This window comes from Castor canadensis, chromosome 6 (genome assembly GCF_047511655.1).
Source record: "Castor canadensis chromosome 6, mCasCan1.hap1v2, whole genome shotgun sequence".
NCBI lineage: Eukaryota > Metazoa > Chordata > Mammalia > Rodentia > Castoridae > Castor > Castor canadensis.
The window spans coordinates 120,149,842-120,168,747 of record NC_133391.1 but is presented as its reverse complement, the minus strand read 5'-3'; the positions used below and the strand labels follow the sequence as shown (position 1 = coordinate 120,168,747).

The window sequence follows — 18,906 nt, the reverse complement described above, 5'->3', positions numbered from 1 at the left end:
TGTGGTACTGGAGTTTGAACTCAGCACTTGCAAAACAGGTGTTCTATCACTTAAGCCACTCCTCCATTCCATTTTGCTCTGGTTATTTTGGAGATGGGGGTCTCTTGAACTATTTGCCTGGGCTGGCCTCAACCCACATCCTGGCCATCTCGCCTCCCACAATCCTTCCCATCCCTAGCCAGGATTACAGGTGTGAACCACTGTGCCTGACATTACTTGATTATTTTTAGGCGATGAATTTGTAGATGAAGAATTTTTTGGAAATTAGTTACTACCACATTGTTTTCTACAAATACTGTTTCAGTTTACTCTTAAATTAATGGTATATAACAGTTTTAATTTCTCTATACTTTTACCAACCCTAGATGAAATCTTTTTTTCTGTCCTCTAGGATGTGGGTTCCTTATTGATATCAAGAGAAAAAGAAAAATCAAATCATCAGGAGGAGGAAGCCGTGATACTACCATGTATACACAATGAAAAGGACCCTTCACCTTCACATTCTTATGAACCCAAGGGGGAGTTGCAGTTAACACAAAACCAGGAAAATGACTTAGTTGTTTCTGTGGGGTAAACAGTGATATTTCCTTGAAAATTTTAAATAAGACAGACTTTTAAATATTTCTTTATTCTTAAGAAATGTGTTAATGAATTTCAAAACTAGATAAAAAGTGCTTGGCTTATGTTAATTGATAGGAAATACCACCTAAGATAGAAGGTCAGGTTGAATTAAATACCTTTTAATGCTTGCTGACTTACCTTCATTTTTAGCTGTTTAAAATTTGTAGAAAGCAATGCATTAAAATATATGTGTATATATTCATTACTTTTTAAAAAATTGGTAAAATACATGTAACATAAAGTTTACCATTTTGATCATTTTTAGATGTACAGCCTGGTGGCATTAAATATATTCACATTGTGCATTCATCACCACCATCATCTCCACATTTTTTTTTGTACTGGAGTTTGAACTCAGGGCTTCATGTTTGTGAGGCAGGCATTCCTCCAGTTGAGCCAAGCCTCCATCCTTCCAGAACTTTTTTTATTGTCTCCAAACTGAAGCTCTGTACTCATGAAGCATTAACTCCCATTACCCTCTTTTTCCAGTCCCTGGAATCTACCATTCTACTTTCTGTCTCTATAAATTTGGCTATTCTAGGTACATCATAAAAGTTTATTACTATATGAAAATTAAAATATCCTTTTTTTATTGTATGCTGTTCTGGGGATCCAGAATCCAGTTTCTTATGAATGCTAGGCAAGCACTCTACTGCTCAAATAAATCCCTAGCCCTGAAATAACTTTTATACAGTATTTTTATAATCAGAAGTTCATTTTCCTTGAATGATAAAAAATATTTTTATAGACTATTAGATGAAATTCAAATGATGTATTTTTCAGTAGTTTTAAATTTTTTTAAATTTGCAATCAAGCTCCAACTCTTTCTCCTTGTTACCTTTTCTAGGACTCAAAAGATAAATACTTTCCAACAAGAAACAAAGGAAAGTGTCCAAACAGCTCTACCACTAAGGGGCCGACTCCAAAGACCGAGACCAAATGTACGAAGGGCTAGACAGCGGCAAATAACAGAGAAAGGTGAAGCTGAAGGCATAATTAATGAAGAACAAGTAATACTGCAAAAAGATGGAACTGACAAGAAATCTCTGACTCTGGTGAGTTACTATTATGTAACTGAGCCGAACCTTTTAATGTATATGATAGCCAAGACTTAGGTTGGAATACAGTTATCTTTTACTTATTTGATGAATACACTTACTATTTTGGATTTTTATTTTTTTAAGTGAAAAGAGGTTTTTTTCCCTCAAAGTAGAAACATTATTCATTCATTATTCATTGTGTGAAAAATTATATATATTTTTATATATGTATATATATTTTTTTGGGCAGTACTGGGCCAAAAAAATCTCAGGGCCTCAACACTTTGAACTCAGGGTCTTAACACTTGCTAGGCTTGCTAGGCATGTGCTGTGTGAAATGTTTAATCAATGTAAAATAACATAATAAATACCCCAAATGTGACCACCCTGAGATAACCTTTCTTTTTTTCTTTTTTGTTTTGGTGGCACTGGGGTTTGAAATCAGGACCTCACACTTGCTAGGCAGGCTCTCTGCCACTTGAGCCATTCCACCAGCCACTGAGATAACCTTTTGACATATCTTACTGAATCTATCTCCAAGCACAAATGTGTATATATGTAAGTCAAATAATGAGATCATGGTATACATGTTGTCCTATAACTTTCTGTTGTTCACTTAATACTGTAGTAAGTGGCTTTCTGTTGTCTTACAACTTCTTTTTTGGCGGGGTGTAGTGGGGTTTGATTTCAGGGCCTCATACTTGCTAGATAGGCACTACATGACTTGAACCATTTGTTTTTGTCTGCGACTGGCCTTAGACCTTAGTCCTCCTACCTACAGCTTCCCATTAGCTGACACCACATGTGTATGCCACTATGCCCAGCTTATTGATTAAGAAGGGGCATTGCTAACGTCCCTTGGCTGGGCTCAAGCTGTGGTTGTCTTTTTTTTTTTTCATTTTTCATTTATTATTCATATGTGCATACAAGGCTTGGTTCATTTCTCCCCCCTACTGTGGTTGTCTTGATCTTTGCCATCTTTGTCTGCTGAGTAGCTAGCTGGTATAGGTGTAAGCCAGAATGCCTGGTTTTGTTTGTTTTTCTTTTTTTTTTAAGTTAGTATCTTGCTATGTAACCCATACTAGCCTTGAGTTCTTGATCCTCCTGCCTTAGCCTCCTGAATGCTGGGATTATATCACCATACATGTCAATTTAACCATTTTCTTAATAGATCTTTTGATAGTTAAAAAAAAAAAAAGTCTTAAATAGCATAATGTTCAGTTAGAAATACCCATTTCAACTAGTTTTTTTTTTTACTGTCTTTTTCTGAGTATATCAAAGCAAAACCTATACACAAAGTAATTATAATCCTGATAAGAAATAAAATACTTAAAACAAATTACAAAACCCATTAAAATTTGTTTGTATGTGTGTGCTCGGGATCAAACCCAGAGCTTTCTGCATGCTCTACCGCTGTGCCCCTAGCCCAAACTCCTTTAATTTTTTATTTAAAGCCTTATGGAAACATGTTATGACTGCAGTAATCATTGCAACTTTCCCTCTGAACTAGGCAATCTTGTTTTGGCAGAGGAACATGAAAAATGGATACTCCAGTTTGAACTATAATTTTAAAAAACTGGGCTGCTGGAGATATTGCTCAATGGTAGAGCATATGGAAAGCTCTGAGTTCAATCCTCAGCAAGTGTGCGCGTGTGTGCACACACACACACACACAGACACACACACTACCCCTTTTAATGACTGAAATATTTGAGACAGTATGCTCTGTTGAAAAAAGATTATTAATATGGTTTTGTTTTTTAGTCCAATTCTCAAATTGAAAGTGAAATTGAAGTTGTATCCTCCAGAGTTTCAGAATGTAGAGTGGATGAAAATCAAAGTCATGTGGTTCCTGTAGAAAAACTCCCTGTTAACGCAGGAAATGCTTTAGATGAGAAAATGAGGTGAGTTTACTTTTAATGAGAAAACATAACAATTTTCAAGGATATAGTTTGTATGTTTTGCCTAATTGATTTTTATATAACTTCTCATCCTGAATATTTTTTTTAAAGTGTCAAATTTGGTTTCTCTTGTTTTTATTTATTATTTTGCTGTGCTGGGGATGGGCCCCAGGCCCATCCACATGCTTGACAAGTGCTCTACCAATGAGTCTTACCCCCAGTTCTCTAAGGCTGACCTTGAACTTGTGATCATCTTCCTTTAGCCACAGAGTAGCTGGTTTTATAGGTATGCACCACCATGCCAGACCTGAAAATTTACTAAAAAAATCAGGTAAGAATTACTTAGGAAACTAGAGTATTTAAAATCTTCTTCAGATTGAAAGCGACATGGTTGATGTTCTCTTAATTTGTGATTTATCTGAAAGTTTGCCAAGCATCTTTATTTGTGGTATTAAAACTAAGCTTAAATTTTTATAGTATACGAACATTCTTACTTTTTTTTTTTTTTTTGGTATCTGACTTATTTTGCTTTTTTTTTCTTTTATTACTCATATGTGCATACAAGGCTTAGGGTCATTTCTCCCCCCTGCCCCCACCCCCTCCCTTACCACCCACTCCACCCCCTCTCTCTCCCCCACCTCCCAATACCCAGCAGAAACTATTTTTCCCTTATTTCTAATTTTGTTGTAGAGAGAGTATAAGCAATAGGAAGGAACAAGGGTTTTTGCTGGTTGAGATAAGGATAGCTATACAGGGAGTTGACTCACATTGATTTCCTGTGCGTGGGTGTTACCTTCTAGGTTAATTCTTTTTGATCTAACCTTTTCTCTAGTTCCTGGTCCCCTTTTCCTATTGGCCTCAGTTGCTTTTAAGGTATCTGCTTTAGTTTCTCTGCATTAAGGGCAACAAATGCTAGCTAATTTTTCAGGTGTCTTACCTATCCTCACCCTTTCCTTGTGTGCTCTCGCTTTTATCATGTGCTCATAGTCCAATCCCATTGTTATGTTTGCCCTTGATCTAATGTCCACATATGAGGGAGAACATACGATTTTTGGTTTTTTGGGCCAGGCTAACCTCACTCAGAATGATGTTCTCCAATTCCATCCATTTACCAGCAAATGATAACATTTTGTTCTTCTTCATGGCTGCATAAAATTCCATTGTGTATAGATACCACATTTTCTTAATCCATTCGTCAGTGCTGGGGCATCTTGGCTGTTTCCATAACTTGGCTATTGTGATTAGTGCCGCAATAAACATGGATGTGCAGGTGCCTCTGGAGTAACCTGTGTCACAGTCTTTTGGGTATATCCCCAAGAGTGGTATTGCTGGATCAAATGGTAGATCCATGTCTAGCTTTTTAAGTAGCCTCCAAATTTTTTTCCAGAGTGGTTGTACTAGTCTACATTCCCACCAACAGTGTAAGAGGGTTCCTTTTTCCCCGCATCCTCGCCAACAGCTGTTGGTGGTAGTGTTGCTGATGATGGCTATTCTAACAGGGGTGAGGTGGAATCTTAGTGTGGTTTTAATTTGCATTTCCTTTATTGCTAGAGATGGTGAGTATTTTTTCATGTGTTTTTTGGCCATTTGAATTTCTTCTTTTGAGAAAGTTCTGTTTAGTTCACTTGCCCATTTCTTTATGATTCATTAGTTTTGGGAGAATTTAGTTTTTTAAGTTCCCTGTATATTCTGGTTATCAGTCCTTTGTCTGATGTATAGTTGGCAAATATTTTCTCCCACTCTGTGGGTGTTCTCTTCAGTTTAGAGACCATTTCTTTTGATGAACAGAAGCTTTTTAGCTTTATGAGGTCCCATTTATCTATGCTATCTCTTGTTGCTGTGCTGCTGGGGTTTCATTGAGAAAGTTCTTACCTATACCTACTAACTCCACATTCTTACATTTTTTGAATCTTTAGAAATTTATTCCGACTCACTACAATTTGTAAGTGGATAGTGCTATGCAGTTCTTATGGTACTTAGAGGTAATTATCTCCAACCAAATGGTAAGAACGACTCTTTCAAACGAAATGAGTTAGTAGGGTATAGAAATTGTCACATTAACCTTTTATTTATTACTTCTAATCTGCTTAACTATTGATATTAAAATAGGGTGTTGGACTGGTAGAGTGGCTCAAGTGCCTGCCTAAGCAAGCATGGGGTCCTGAGTTTAAAACCCAGTACTGCAAAAAAAAAAAAAAAACAACCCAAAACAATAAAAATGAAGATGTTTTCTCCCACCCCCCATTTCTCTCCCTCCCTCTAACCTCCTTCCCTCCCTTCCTTTCTCTCTCTCTTTCTCTTCTCTTGTTCTGACAGTGCTGGGGTTCAAACTCAGGAACTTGCATCTCCTATGTAAGTACTCTGTCATGTGCTTGGTTCATTTCTTTATTTTTAAAACCTGGGTGTATAAATAAAGTTATTGGTGTTAGAAATGTTTTTCACTGAGAGGGGCATGGTGTTGCATACCTATAATCCAGCACTTGGAGGATGGAGGCAGGAAGATCTCCAGTTGAAGGCTACACAATGAGACCCTGTCAAATAAATAAATAAACAAACAAACAAACAAACAAATAAATAAGTTTTTCTCTAAAAATGCATTAAAATTCACTTGTATTATGTGTGCTGTATTGGATTAGGTTGATGATTTGGACCCATATAGAATCAAAAATTCATTTCTGATCTTGATTCTAGAAAACACTTGACTCCAAGCATTAAAGATGAACCTGTTGCCAGGCACCCTTGGCTCATGTCTGTAATTATAGCTACTCATGAGGCAGAAATTGGGAGGATCAAGGCTCAAGACCTGCCTATGCAAATTGTTTGAGGGACCCTATCTCAAAAATGCTTAACACAGAAAGGGGTTTGTGGAATGGCTCAATGGTAGAATACTTGCCTAGCAAGTGTGAGGCCCAGAGTTCAAATCCCAGTATCACCATGAAAAAAAAAGATGAACTTGTTTACATATTTGTCTTTTTATAATTACTGATTATGGGCCGTTTTCTTATATAATATAATCCCCCTGGTCTTATTGAGAATTATAGAATTTGCCACTAAAAAGAATCTGTTCATTCCACAACATTTTGGTGTTCTCTATCTATGTCAGGCTCAGGCTTTGCTCTAAGTGCTCATAATACAGGACTGAACAAACAGAAACTCTTGTCATTGTGAAGGGGGACCAGACCATAAGCATTGTACGTCAGTTCAATAAGTGAGTAATGAATTAGAGAAGAATAAAGTGAGAAGGAGGAAGTACCATTAGAGAAAAGGGCTCAAAGAAGTGAAGGAGCAATTCAAGGGGATTCCCAGGGGAATAGTGAGGAGCAGTTCAGAAGCAGTAAGGCAAGAGTATGCCTCACACGTTTGAGGAACAGGCGAGAGGCTGGTGTGGAGTGGAGTGAAAGAGAGGATGAGGAGTACATAGATATATGAGTCAGTCTCTCTTAATGCTCTTACTCATTTATTCTTCCTTCCTCCCTTTCCCTTCCCTCCCTCCCTCCTTTCCTCCCTCCATTCCTCTCCCTCCCTCCCTTTTCTTTCCTCCTTTCCTTTTCTTTTCTCCCTCCTCTTTACTCCCTCCTTTTTCTTCTGTCCCTCCCTTTCCTTTCCTTCCTTCTCCTTCCTTCCTCCCTCCCTCCTTCCCTGCCTCCTTCTCTCCCTTCTTCCCTATTCAGGCAGTATTGGGGCTTAAAATCAGGGCCTCTCACTTGCTTGGCAGACATTCTACCTCTTGAACAATGTACCACCACAGTCCTTAATGTTCTTTTTTTATAATTGATTAAACAGACCTAGAGACCTGATTACCTAGAGATAAGATTTAAATGACTTAATCAGAGTAACATTGATAGTTTAGTTTTTAAACTTAGCTTTTTCAGGATTAATGTAGCCCATTCCTATAATTGTATAAAAGCAAGTGTTTTCTAAAAGAAGGTTTTCATGTTTCAGGTTGTCATATGATCAGATTTTTTTTGTATTTTTTTTTGCTTAGTACTGGAGTCTGAAGTCAAGGCCTTGTGCTTGCTAGGCAGGCACTCTGCCAATTGAGCCTGCCCTTTTTTGCTTGTTACTTTTCAGATACTATGTTTTTGCCCAGAGTGGGCCTTGAACTGTGATCCTGCTGTCTATGTCTCCTGCATACAGGAGGTGAACCATCATGCCTAGTGTATTTGTTCAGTTTGGGTCTTGGATACCTTTTTGTCTGGTCTGGCCTTGAACTGAGATTCTCCCAATCTTGGTTTTACTTAAGCTTTAATTATAATATAGTTTAGTAGCTTTTAATTAAGTATGACTTTTCTCCCCAAATACATTATTCTTTCCTGGAAGGAAAGAATACAACATTGTAATCTTACTAGAACTTTTTCGTTTTTGATGGGACTGGGGTTTGAACTTAGGGTTTGTGCTTGTAAAGTAGGTGCTGAGCCACTTGAGCCCACCTTCAATCCATTTGATTCTGGTTTTGGACATAGGAATCTCATGAACTGTTTGTCCAGCTTGGCCTCCTAAGTAGGTAGGATTATAGGTGTAAGCCACTGACACCCGACTTTTATTAGAATTTTCTGTGAACTTCCTTGGTGTTTCCATACCAGAAGCACTTAATAGGATTGGTGCATTTGGAAATATGCTAAGTACTTTTTTGTGTGTTATTTTATTTAGAAATATTTTAGGATTAAGTTTTTTTTTTTTTAATGGTGGTACTGGTGTTTAAACTCAGGGCTTCCCACCACATGAGCCACAGCTTCAGCACATTTTGCTCTGGTTATTTTGGAGGTGGGGTCTCATAAACTATTTGCCCAGGCTGGCTTCAGATTTCCATACTCCAAATCTCAGCCTCCCAAGTAGCTAGGATTATTGGCATGAGTCACCAGTGTCCAATTTAGGATTACTTTTTAGTACAGATATTTCAGAGAATTCATATATCCAGTTTTATTATCAGTTTTATTTTTTATTTATGTATTATTATCAGTTTTATTTTATTATTATCAGTTATATTAGTTTTTATCCCTAATTCAGGTTCTTGCCAGTTGTAAAACTGTTCCCAGGAACAAGTCATGTTGCCTTCAGAACTGTTGCTTACTGTTGAATATTGAAACCTTGTGTTTGTCTGATTTGGCAGATACATGGGTGTATCAAGAACCTTATAACATTGGCTTGCAATAAATCCTTTTCTATGAGCCTCCACTCATGTGATAGAACAGACTCTTGCTCTCAAGTCTGCTCTTGAGCCGGAACTAGGTGGTTATGACCATTGTGTTCGTGCTTTGGAGCCTAGTTGAAGGCATGTGTTTGATATTGCAACTAGGAAACTCATTTTCATCTGGCAATTTTGAGCTATCTAGTTCTTTCTTTGAAAATTACTTAGTGTAGCATCAAACTACAAACAATGAATGAAAGTAAAAAAAAAAGATTAATATTACTATTAATATTACTATGAACTATTTCCCTAGCTATACAGAAAGTAGAAGCTATAAAAGCTTTTATTTTCTTCTTTTCATATCAGCAGTGCCGGGTTTCATTTCATATCCTTGGGTTTATTACCAATTTACGTAGCCAAAATTGCCTAACAGTTACTACATCAACAAGAAGTTCTGATTTTTTTTTTCTTCAAAATGGTTTGTACTTCATTCTAGACATGAAAATAAACCATATGTTCCTAGTTCAGCACAATTGATAAGAAGGCAGTTCCAAAGGGCTAAGCCAGATTTGGGAAAAGGACTCGGTAAGAAAGAGGAGCCAGGTAGAGAAAAAGGCACAACAGACCAGAGTGAGGCACGCCAACTAGAAGAGAATTTGCTGCAGCAAGGTGATTCTGACACCCAGCTCCTTCTAAAAGTAAGTTTGGAACTAAGTTGTTCACAAGTTGTATTATGTCAGGATTGTGAAGGAGAGCATTATTAAAACACAGTTTTGGCTTTTGTACCCTAACTATTTTCATGAAAGTAGTTGAAATGATGAAATGACTTCGCATCATAAAAATTGAGAAAGTGATCATTTGTGTAAATGTGTAATGTTTAGGCCAAATTGCTAAACTAGATATGTTTTCCCTGTTAATATTAGCTGTTTCTTCTTAAATTCAAGGAAAAGGCTGAGATTCTGACCTCTCTGGAGGGTTCAGTAAGAAAAGATTGTGTAAATTCCAAAGAGGCTGATTTGACCAAAACAGATGCTCAATTAGAAGTTGTACCATCGGGAAGTGTTGGAGAGGAAATTGCAGGAGATAATTCTGTGTCTTCAGTGGTTGAAGAGCAGTATCTCAGTAAATTAACAAGGTAACATTTAACAAATAGAATAGGAAATAAAATTTTATTATTTATTATTAATATCAATGCCCTACCATAACTTACTGATAGAGCAAAAAGATGGCTTATAAAAAGGAGAGGTTATTATTATTTTTATTTACGAGTCTGTGTCTTTTGTATTTGTGATTTTTATTTACTGCAATTTACTTTTCTGATTTTGTTTGGAAGACTTTTTTTTCCCAGCTATAAAATTTTGGGTATTGAGTCTGTTACACATGAGCAGAAACTTGACCAGAGTAGTATGTATCACCTAAGTAGTTATAGCACTAATTCAAATGGGATTACCAACACAAACGAAGGATACCTACTTCCATCATTTTCAGAGGAAGTAGACAGGAACCTGAGCTCTAAAAAATCACCATTGTTCTGATGAATTTTCTGTGTTCCTTTTCTTTTAAACTGATGTGTTTGTCCAGTAAGATCAACCAGTATCATTTGTTGATCCCATTTTCTCTATTTGTTGGTCCCTTGTATTTTATTCTCTTTTCGTCTTATGATTTCTAGTTTTGTGTTTATTTCATCTCTACTCTCATATCATGTGAAAAAACAACCCAGAATTAAAAATTTACTTTGTAAAATTTGTAAGTAGACAACTAAGTGAATGAGAAACTAAGAAATAGGAAATTCCTTTCTTGTTTTCTTAGCATATGTTTTCTTTTTAATGGATAGAATTATGATTTCACAGTATCAGTTTGGTTTTCATTAAAATTATCCTGGTGCATATATGACCATAATTGTTATTTTGATTAAACATCCAGCCGGCCACAAGTGTTGAAAGGATCAAATTACTCTAAAATTGTTCCGGATCGAAGAACAACTACCTTTTCTGTCTCTGAGTGTGAGACAGACCATAGTGGAAAGAGAACACATAGGAAGATCAAACCAAATGTCACCAAAGGGCGCGGATCAAAGCGAATTCGAGGTAAGACTGCTAAGAAGGAACCTAGAGCTTCCAAGTCCATGCTGGTGACTCTGCGGGCTTCCCAGGAAGAGGATGAAGATGATGCTGAAGATTTTGAATCTGAGTATGAAGAAGAAACCTGTCATCTTGCCCCAGAAGAATTAAACAAAGCACCAGTGTTTGTACCTGTTGGTCTCAGATCCCCCGAACCTGTTTCTGCTCAGATTGAGGAAACAATGGAAGAGGTAGTTTGGTTTTTTTTGAATCCTTGTCACTTTATCTTTGTTTTGTTCCTCTTTTTTCTCTTAGTGGACCATTATTTTTTCATTCAGTGGTTACTAGGATTTGAAGAGTTCATTTTCTAAATATCCACTGCCATGTGCAGTTTGTTTGGGGCCTAGTGAGTAGCTTAAGGAATCAGTAGAAGTCAGCTTGAATGACCACCTGTGGTCACTCAGCCCCTGTGGACAGGCCTAGCAAAGGAATCAGTGTATCAATAATGTTAGAAATCCTCTTACATTTGTATCTGGAAACTTCTTAATCTACATTTTGATTGTTTTAAAAAATGCTTTAGCAGGTATTTGCAGGTGTCTCTCCTCCATTTTTCCCTCACACCTCTCCTACTCCCCTCTTCCTCTCTCTCTCTGAGACAGGGTTTCACCATAGAGCCCAGGCGGACCTTGTACTCTCAATCCTCCTGCCTCAATCTTTCTAGTGCTGGGATTACAGGCATGTACAACCATGCCCGTTTAACAGTTTTTTAAAAAAATTAATTTCTATTAATTTTTTATATTAGGTTCAGGCTAAAGTTCTGATTGGTATGGAACATATGCTTTTCTTTTTTGAATTCATTTTTTTTTTTTTCTTGGCTGTTGGTGGTATTGGGGTTGAACTCAGGGTCTTGTACTTACTAGCAGCTGCTCTACCACTCGAGCCATGCCTCCAGCCCTTTTTTTTAAAAAAATGATATTAAAATATACATAATGCGAAATATATCCTCTTAACCATTTTAAAATGTACAGTTCAGTGCTACTATCAACTCCATCTGTCCATAGAACTCTTCATATAAAACTGGAATTCTTTTTTTTTTTGGTACTGGGGCTTGAACTAAGGGCCCACCAGCCCTTTTTTGTGAAGGGTTTTTTGAGATTAGGGTCTTTCAAACTATTTTCCCAGGTTGGCTTAGAACTGTGATCTTCCTGATCTCTGCCTCCTAAGTAGCCAGGATTATAGACGTGAGCCACTGGTGTCCAGTTTGGAATTCTGTACCATTTAAACAATAAGTCTCCATTTTCCCCACACCTCTGCCTTTGACAACCACCATTCCAGTTTTTGTCTATGAATTTGACTCTCTTGGAACCCCTTGAGAATGGAATCATGCAGTATTTATTCTTTTTGTGGCTGCCTTATTTTACATAGCATACTGCTTTCAAGGTTTAAAAAGTTGTAATATCTATCATAATGACATTAATGTGTGTGAAATTTTGTTTATTCATTCGTCCAGCAGTGGACACTTGAGTTGTTTCCCCCTTTTGAATATTGCAAATAATACTACTGTATTCAAAGTAGAAATATCCTTTGAATCTCTACGTTCATTTGTTTTGGGTATATACTCAAGTAGAATTGTGGATTATATGGTAATTCTATATTGAATTGGGTTACTCTTTCTCCACATCTTCACCAACAACTGTTACTTGCTTTTCTTCACTTGCAGTGCTAGAGATTGAGCCCACAGCCTTGTATACGCCAAACAAATGCTCTACAACTGAGCCATAGTCTCAGTCTTACTATTTTTTAATACTAATATACTAGTAGCCATTCTAATGGGTGTGATGCAGACAAACATGCTTTGCTTTCTTACTCATTTTTCCCTGGGTCTAGTAGTCCAACTTTGAGCTTCGAAGTTTTCTGTTCTCCTCAAGCCTTAGTCACTCATCTGGCTTATAGAACAACATGTCTCAATCACTTTTCTATAAGAATTCATAATAGTTTCTGGGTCATTTGAACAAAATCAGGATTTAAAAAAGTTAAGATAGTAATAGTAATAATAAAAGGAACAGTAGGAAACAGAACAGTTCAAGTGATATTAAATCCATTAAGAAGTAATGGATGGCCTGAAGCTGTAAAGTCACCTTTATGAACAGAAAACAAAACCAAACTTTATTTTATTCACTGTTAATGATAACCAGCTAAGTGTTGTATGGTGACTTAGTAGAATTCTTAAATCTAACAAATGACACAAAGTGAGATTGTTTCTTGTAAATGAAAGTTCAAAGTAAAGATAACAAATGTAAGTTTCAGTCAACATCAAGAAAATACAGAATAAAAGTTAATTTTGTGGAAGGATGTCTGGTTAGTATTGCATGGGAGGTAATTTAGCTATTTTATATTTTTCTTTCTTTAGGTAAAGGTAAATTGCTAGTGAAAACTAGTATCAGAAAGGAAGTTCCAAAAGCCAGGTTTTAAGATATATTTCTGGATAATATGGAATATATTTTACAACAGTAGTAATTACAGTAATTGAAGAGGGAAAGCTTCAGTTTTATATTTCTTTTAGCAACATGATAAAACAAAAATTTTGTTAGAAAATTTTCCTTTAAGAAGTATTGAAATACAACGGAATGTATTTTAGACATAAAGGAATATAAAGTATTGATCCATGCTCCAACATGAATGAACCTCGAAAACATGCTAAGTAAGAAAAATCAGTCACAAAAGATCACATATATAATTCCATTTATATGAAGTATCCAAATTAGGGAAATCTGTAGAGATAGAAAGTAGATTAGTGGTTGCTTAGGGATTGGGAGATGATGGAGAAAGGTTAAGAGAGTGATACCCACTGGATATATTATTTCTTTTAGAGGTGAGGAAGATGTTTTAAAATTGAATATAATGGTTGCACATATGTGTAGATATTCCAGAAATACATTGAATTATATACTTTAACTGGGCAAATTGGGGCTTGGGATATAGCTCAGTGGTGGAGTTCTTGCCTAGCATGTGCAAGGCCTTGGGTTTGCACATGCTAGGTAACCTAACCCTTTAATCAGTCAGTTTTAAAAAGTGTGTGTGCATGTGTGAATTTATTTTATGTGAGTTACATCTCAGTATAGCTGGCAGATACAAAGCATTGAAACTGTGTGGTCCTAAAGAATCAATGTTTTTTAGTTATGTAGAATATCTTTCTCTACCCAATCCCACCTTTTGTGAAAGTATTTTATCTTCTTAAACCATTTCAAAATTTTAATGCATCCCATTGGATATTAGTAAAGATTTTTCTCTTATTTTTGCATCTGAGGAAACACATAGAATATACAAGTGTTACTATAATAACTATATTAAGAGAAGATTGCCTGACTTGTTTCTTTATAGGAGTTTTTACTGAATCATGTAATATTTGATACCCATCTTCCTGTTAGTGGCAGCCAGACTATACTGTTTATGTTCAGGAAGATAAATCAGTATCTTTCTAGTCCCCCTTTCTTGGACCCTTTGACTAGTAGGGCTGCTAAATGAAGAGTAAATGTGAATGAACCCATTGCCATGGGTATCAAGAATGATTTAGGCTTTGTGGTTGTGGGTGGGAATTGTTGCACTGGGGGTGATGGCATGACATCTTTTTAAGCACTTTATTTCATTATTACAATTTTGTAGTATTTATGACAGTATATAGTTAGTTGATTCCACGCATTTCTCTTAGTTCATTGAGGGCAGGAATCAAATCTGTCTTATTTGACATTATACCCCTATGCCCATATTCTTATAGTTTTCAGAAAGTGCTACTTAAAAGTTAACAGACAGAAGAAAGAAATTGAGGCAAAATGCGGAGAGTGAGAAATAAAATGGCACCCTTAGAAATTTTGGCTAATGGTCATAATAATAGTCACAAATCCTTCAAATATCTTAAAATATTTTTCTTTTGCCAAGTTGTTAATCAGTTTAAGAGTTACTATATTTCACTTTTTGAATTCTGTGTGAATGTAGATTAATTATTTTTTCATTTTGACATTGAATTTGACTTGAGTGGAAAATGAGATTTTTGTTTTGATGCTTATTGTATACCAAAAGGACATAATAAATTTTTATTTTGGCAGCTTGAAATAACCGTGAATGTTGCAGACGAAGGATGTGTAACTGTTGTTGAACATCAGCTTTTAAACACAGATATGACTCTTCAGGAAGTGAAGCAAGAACAAAATTTGAATGTACCGTCATTTGTAAGTATCCATTTTAATGGTTTTCTTTTCTTCTTTGTTTACTTTCAAGAGAGTAGAGTATTATTTTGATATTTTTAGGTTATAACCAGCTAATTTTTCTCATGTAGAGAGCTGTCAATATAAAGAAGAAAAACTTATATTTAACTTGGAAAGCTTTTTTTTTTTTTTTTTTTTTTTTGTGGTATTGGGGTTTGAACTCAAGCCTTCATGGTTGCTAAGTAGGTCCTCTACCACTTGAGCCATGCTCTCAAGCCCTGATTTTTGTCTTTGTAGGAGTAGAGCTCTTAATATTTCCTAGGCTTTCTCCATCAAAATCCTATTGTATTAAATATAAATTAATATTCTTCCATATTTAATATTTTGTTTTTGCAAGTGAATACTTGACATTACAACTTTTAAACCAACATCTTTCTTGAGGTATAGTTCACATACCACACAATTCACCCATTTAAAGTATAAGATTCTATAACTTTTTCTTTGGTATATTTATAGTTGTGCAAGCATTACCATGATTAATTTTAGAACATTCTAATCACCTCCAAAGGAAACCCCAGTCTGGACTTGGTGGAACATACCTATAATCCTAACACTTAGGAAGCCGAGACAGGAGGATTATGAGTTCAAAGCTGTCTTCTCACATTATTTTTTGGAGGGAGGGGCAGTATTAGGCACAAACTCAGGGCTTCATGCTTGCCAGACAGCTGCTGTACTGATTGAACCATGTCTTCAGCTCACTTCTCACATTCTTGATGGTTTCCTTTAAAGCACAAAAGTTTAAAAAAAATTTTTTTTTGGTTGAACCGGGGTTTGAACTTAGGGCTTCATGTTTGTAAAGCAGGTACTCTGCGGCTGAGCCATGCTTCCAGTTCACTTTGCTCTGGTTATTTTGGAGATGGGGTATGGAGAACTATTTGCCCTGGCTGGCTTTGAGCCACGATCTTCCAGATATCAGCCTCCCAAGTAGCTAGGATTACAGGTGTGAGACACTGGTGCCTGGCGAGTTTTAAATGTTGATAAAGGCCCAGTTATTTATTCTTTTGTTGCTTGTGCTTTTGGTGTCCTATTAAGAATCTTTTGTTAAATCTGATATCCTAAAGATTTACCCTTATTTTTCTTCTATGGTTTTTCTGGGTTTCGCTGTAATGTTTAAGACTTTGATCTTTTTTTTTTTTTTTTGAGCTGGTGTCTCACTATATTTTCCATGTTGTCCTTGAAATTGTTGTATAGCCCAGAGTGGCCTCCAAACTTGAGATCCTTCTGCTTGCAACTTGAATTAATCTTTGTCATCTGCAAAATATAGTTTTACCTTTTTTTTTTTATATTAGTTTTCTGGGACAGCTGTAGCAAAGCACCACAAACTGCATGGCTTAAAGTCACAAAAGTTTTTTCTCTCAAACTTCTGGAGTCTGAAGTCCAAAATCAAGGTGTTAGCCAGTCTGGAGGCTCTGAAGTTATCTTACTCCTTTTTTTCTATCTTCAGATGTTTGCTGGCATTTCTTTTTCATTTCTTGATTTGAGGCAATATAATTCCATCCTCTGCCTGAATTGCCACATAGCATTCTTTTTTTTTTTTTGGCAGCACTGGGGCTTGCACTCAGAGCCTCACGCTTGGTAGGCAGGCATTCTCTGCCACTTGAGCCACTCTGCCAGCCCTGTTTTGTGTTGTATATATTTGAGATACTTGTGAACTTTTTGCCCAGGCTGGCTTTGAACTGCAGTCTTCCTGATCGCTGCCTCCTGAGTAGCTAGGATTATAGGCATGAGCCACTGGCACCTGGCATTCTTCCTATGTATGTGTCTCTGTCTTTTCTTCTTGTAAGGACACCAGTTATACTAGAGTAGGGCCAACCCTGGTCCAGTATTACATCTTGACTTGATTACATTTAGAAAGATCTTATTCTCAGTTAAAGTACATTTACAATATTGGGGATTAGGATTTCAACATATTTTTGTGGCGATTCAATTCAACCTACTGTGCCTTCCATACTGAATACCTTTTATTTCTTTTGTTGCATTTTGGCCTGGTTGGAACAATGTTTGAGAACAGTGTTCAAAACTAGTGTTTCCCAGAAGTGGTAAGAGGGGCATTCTTGACTTGGTCCTGTTCTTAGGACCAGTCTTTCTCCTTTAAGCATGATTTTGGCTATGAGTTTTTCCTATATGTTCCTTGTCAGGTTGAGAAAATTCCTTCCTATTCCTAGTTCGTGTCTGTTTTATCATGAAAGGATATGGAATTTGTCCTTTTTTTTTTGCATTGATTGAGATGATTATGGGAATTTTTTTTGTTTTGTTTTGATCGTCCTGATACATTGATACATTGTATTACATTGATTTTTTGGATGATAAAGCAATCTTGCTTCCCTGGAACAAACTGTATTGTGTTACGATGTGTGATATTTATATATTTTTTGGACACAGTTTTATAGTATCTTATTGAAAGTGTCCATATTCATAATAGAAACTGGCCAGCCCCTGAAGACTTGCTCCTGGAGAGGAAAGCTCTATAGTTCAAACCTTGGGAAAAGAGGGCTCTTTTTCTTGGCTGTAGTATTCTGAGGTGGAACCTCTAGCGCTCTGAACTGGGAGGAAAGAGGGAATGAGCAGTTGTGGTTCACACAAATACTTGTCTTAATTACCTAATTTTCATAGTTTTTCTTAAATAGTTTTTTTTTCATTTGACTTTTGTGCTTAGGACCTTTTCAGGCTTTAAATGTTTTGTTTTTAAAATCATTTTCACCAATCTCACTGGAGAACAGGTTAGTAGAGCTTCTCATGCTGTCTTTCTGTACATTGATCCTCTGACTTCATTTTTTAAAATTCATTTGAAGACTGAGAGCAGTAGCTCAAGCCTATAGTCCTTACATCATTTGCATCCTCGTTCAAGGCCTGCTTAGGCAAAATGTTTGCAAGATCCCTCTCAAGCAGTGACTGAGTGTACTCCATCATCCCAGTTACACAGGGAATCACAATAAAATGAGACCCTGTGTCAAAACTAACCAACACAGAAAGAGCTGGCAGAATGGCTCAAGTGGTATATCACTTGTACAGCAAGTTTAAGGCCCCAAGTTAAACCCCAGTAAGGGGTATGGGGTACGGGGTGGGGGGAGAATAATTCCTTTCAGTTTTACACCACCTAGTAGTATAAAAAAATTTGTTGATACTCTTCACACTTTGGTTTCCATTTTGTAAAAGTTGGTAGCAGATTTGATTATAGTTGAAGGATTATGAAGTGAAGAAGCAAGAATGGTTACATATACATGGCAATATGTACATCCAAAATATCTATTTAAGAAAAAGGGACAGTTGGGAGTAAGATAAAACAATATGCCCCAGCACTGACGAATGGATTAAGAAAATGTGGTATCTATACACAATGGAATTTTATGCAGCCATGAAGAAGAATGAAATGTTATCATTCGCTGGTAAATGGATGGAATTGGAGAACATCATTCTGAGTGAGGTTAGCCTGGCCCAAAAGACCAAAAATCGTATGTTCTCCCTCATATGTGGACATTAGATCAAGGGCAAACACAACAAGGGGATTGGACTATGAGCACATGATAAAAGCGAGAGCACACAAGGAAGGGGTGAGGATAGGTAAGACACCTAAAAAACTAGCTAGCATTTGTTGCCCTCAACGCAGAGAAACTAAAACAGATACCTTAAAGCAACTGAGGCCAATAGGAAAAGGGGACCAGGAACTAGAGAAAAGGTTAGATCAAAAAGAATTAACCTAGAAGGTAACACCCACGCACAGCATAGGAAATCAATGTGAGTCAATGCCCTGTATAGCTATCCTTATCTCAACCATCAAAAACCCTTGTTCCTTCCTATTATTGCTTATACTCTCTCTACAACAAAATTAGAAATAAGGGCAAAATAGTTTCTGCTGGGTATTGGGGGGGGTGGAGAGGGAGGGGGCGGAGTGGG

The 18,906-nt window shown here is 36.6% G+C and overlaps 1 protein-coding gene across 6 annotated transcripts in view; it reads left to right on the top strand.

The window, feature by feature from the left end:
* The window catches only part of Bdp1 (BDP1 general transcription factor IIIB subunit), a 102,603-nt gene that overhangs the window by 46,234 nt on the left and 37,463 nt on the right, over positions 1–18,906 (top strand). For 4 of the 6 annotated variants that reach the window (XM_074077328.1, XM_020181014.2, XM_020181013.2 and 1 more), the window contains exons 20-27: positions 392–570; positions 1,469–1,676; positions 3,426–3,565; positions 5,879–5,914; positions 9,187–9,388; positions 9,635–9,825; positions 10,614–11,001; positions 14,854–14,976. In XM_074077328.1, the coding sequence (XP_073933429.1) occupies positions 392–570; positions 1,469–1,676; positions 3,426–3,565; positions 5,879–5,914; positions 9,187–9,388; positions 9,635–9,825; positions 10,614–11,001; positions 14,854–14,976 (1,467 nt within the window). The remainder of the gene's footprint in view (positions 1–391; positions 571–1,468; positions 1,677–3,425; positions 3,566–5,878; positions 5,915–9,186; positions 9,389–9,634; positions 9,826–10,613; positions 11,002–14,853; positions 14,977–18,906) is intronic. The other 2 variants (XM_074077329.1, XM_020181012.2) reach the window with 1 other exon arrangement.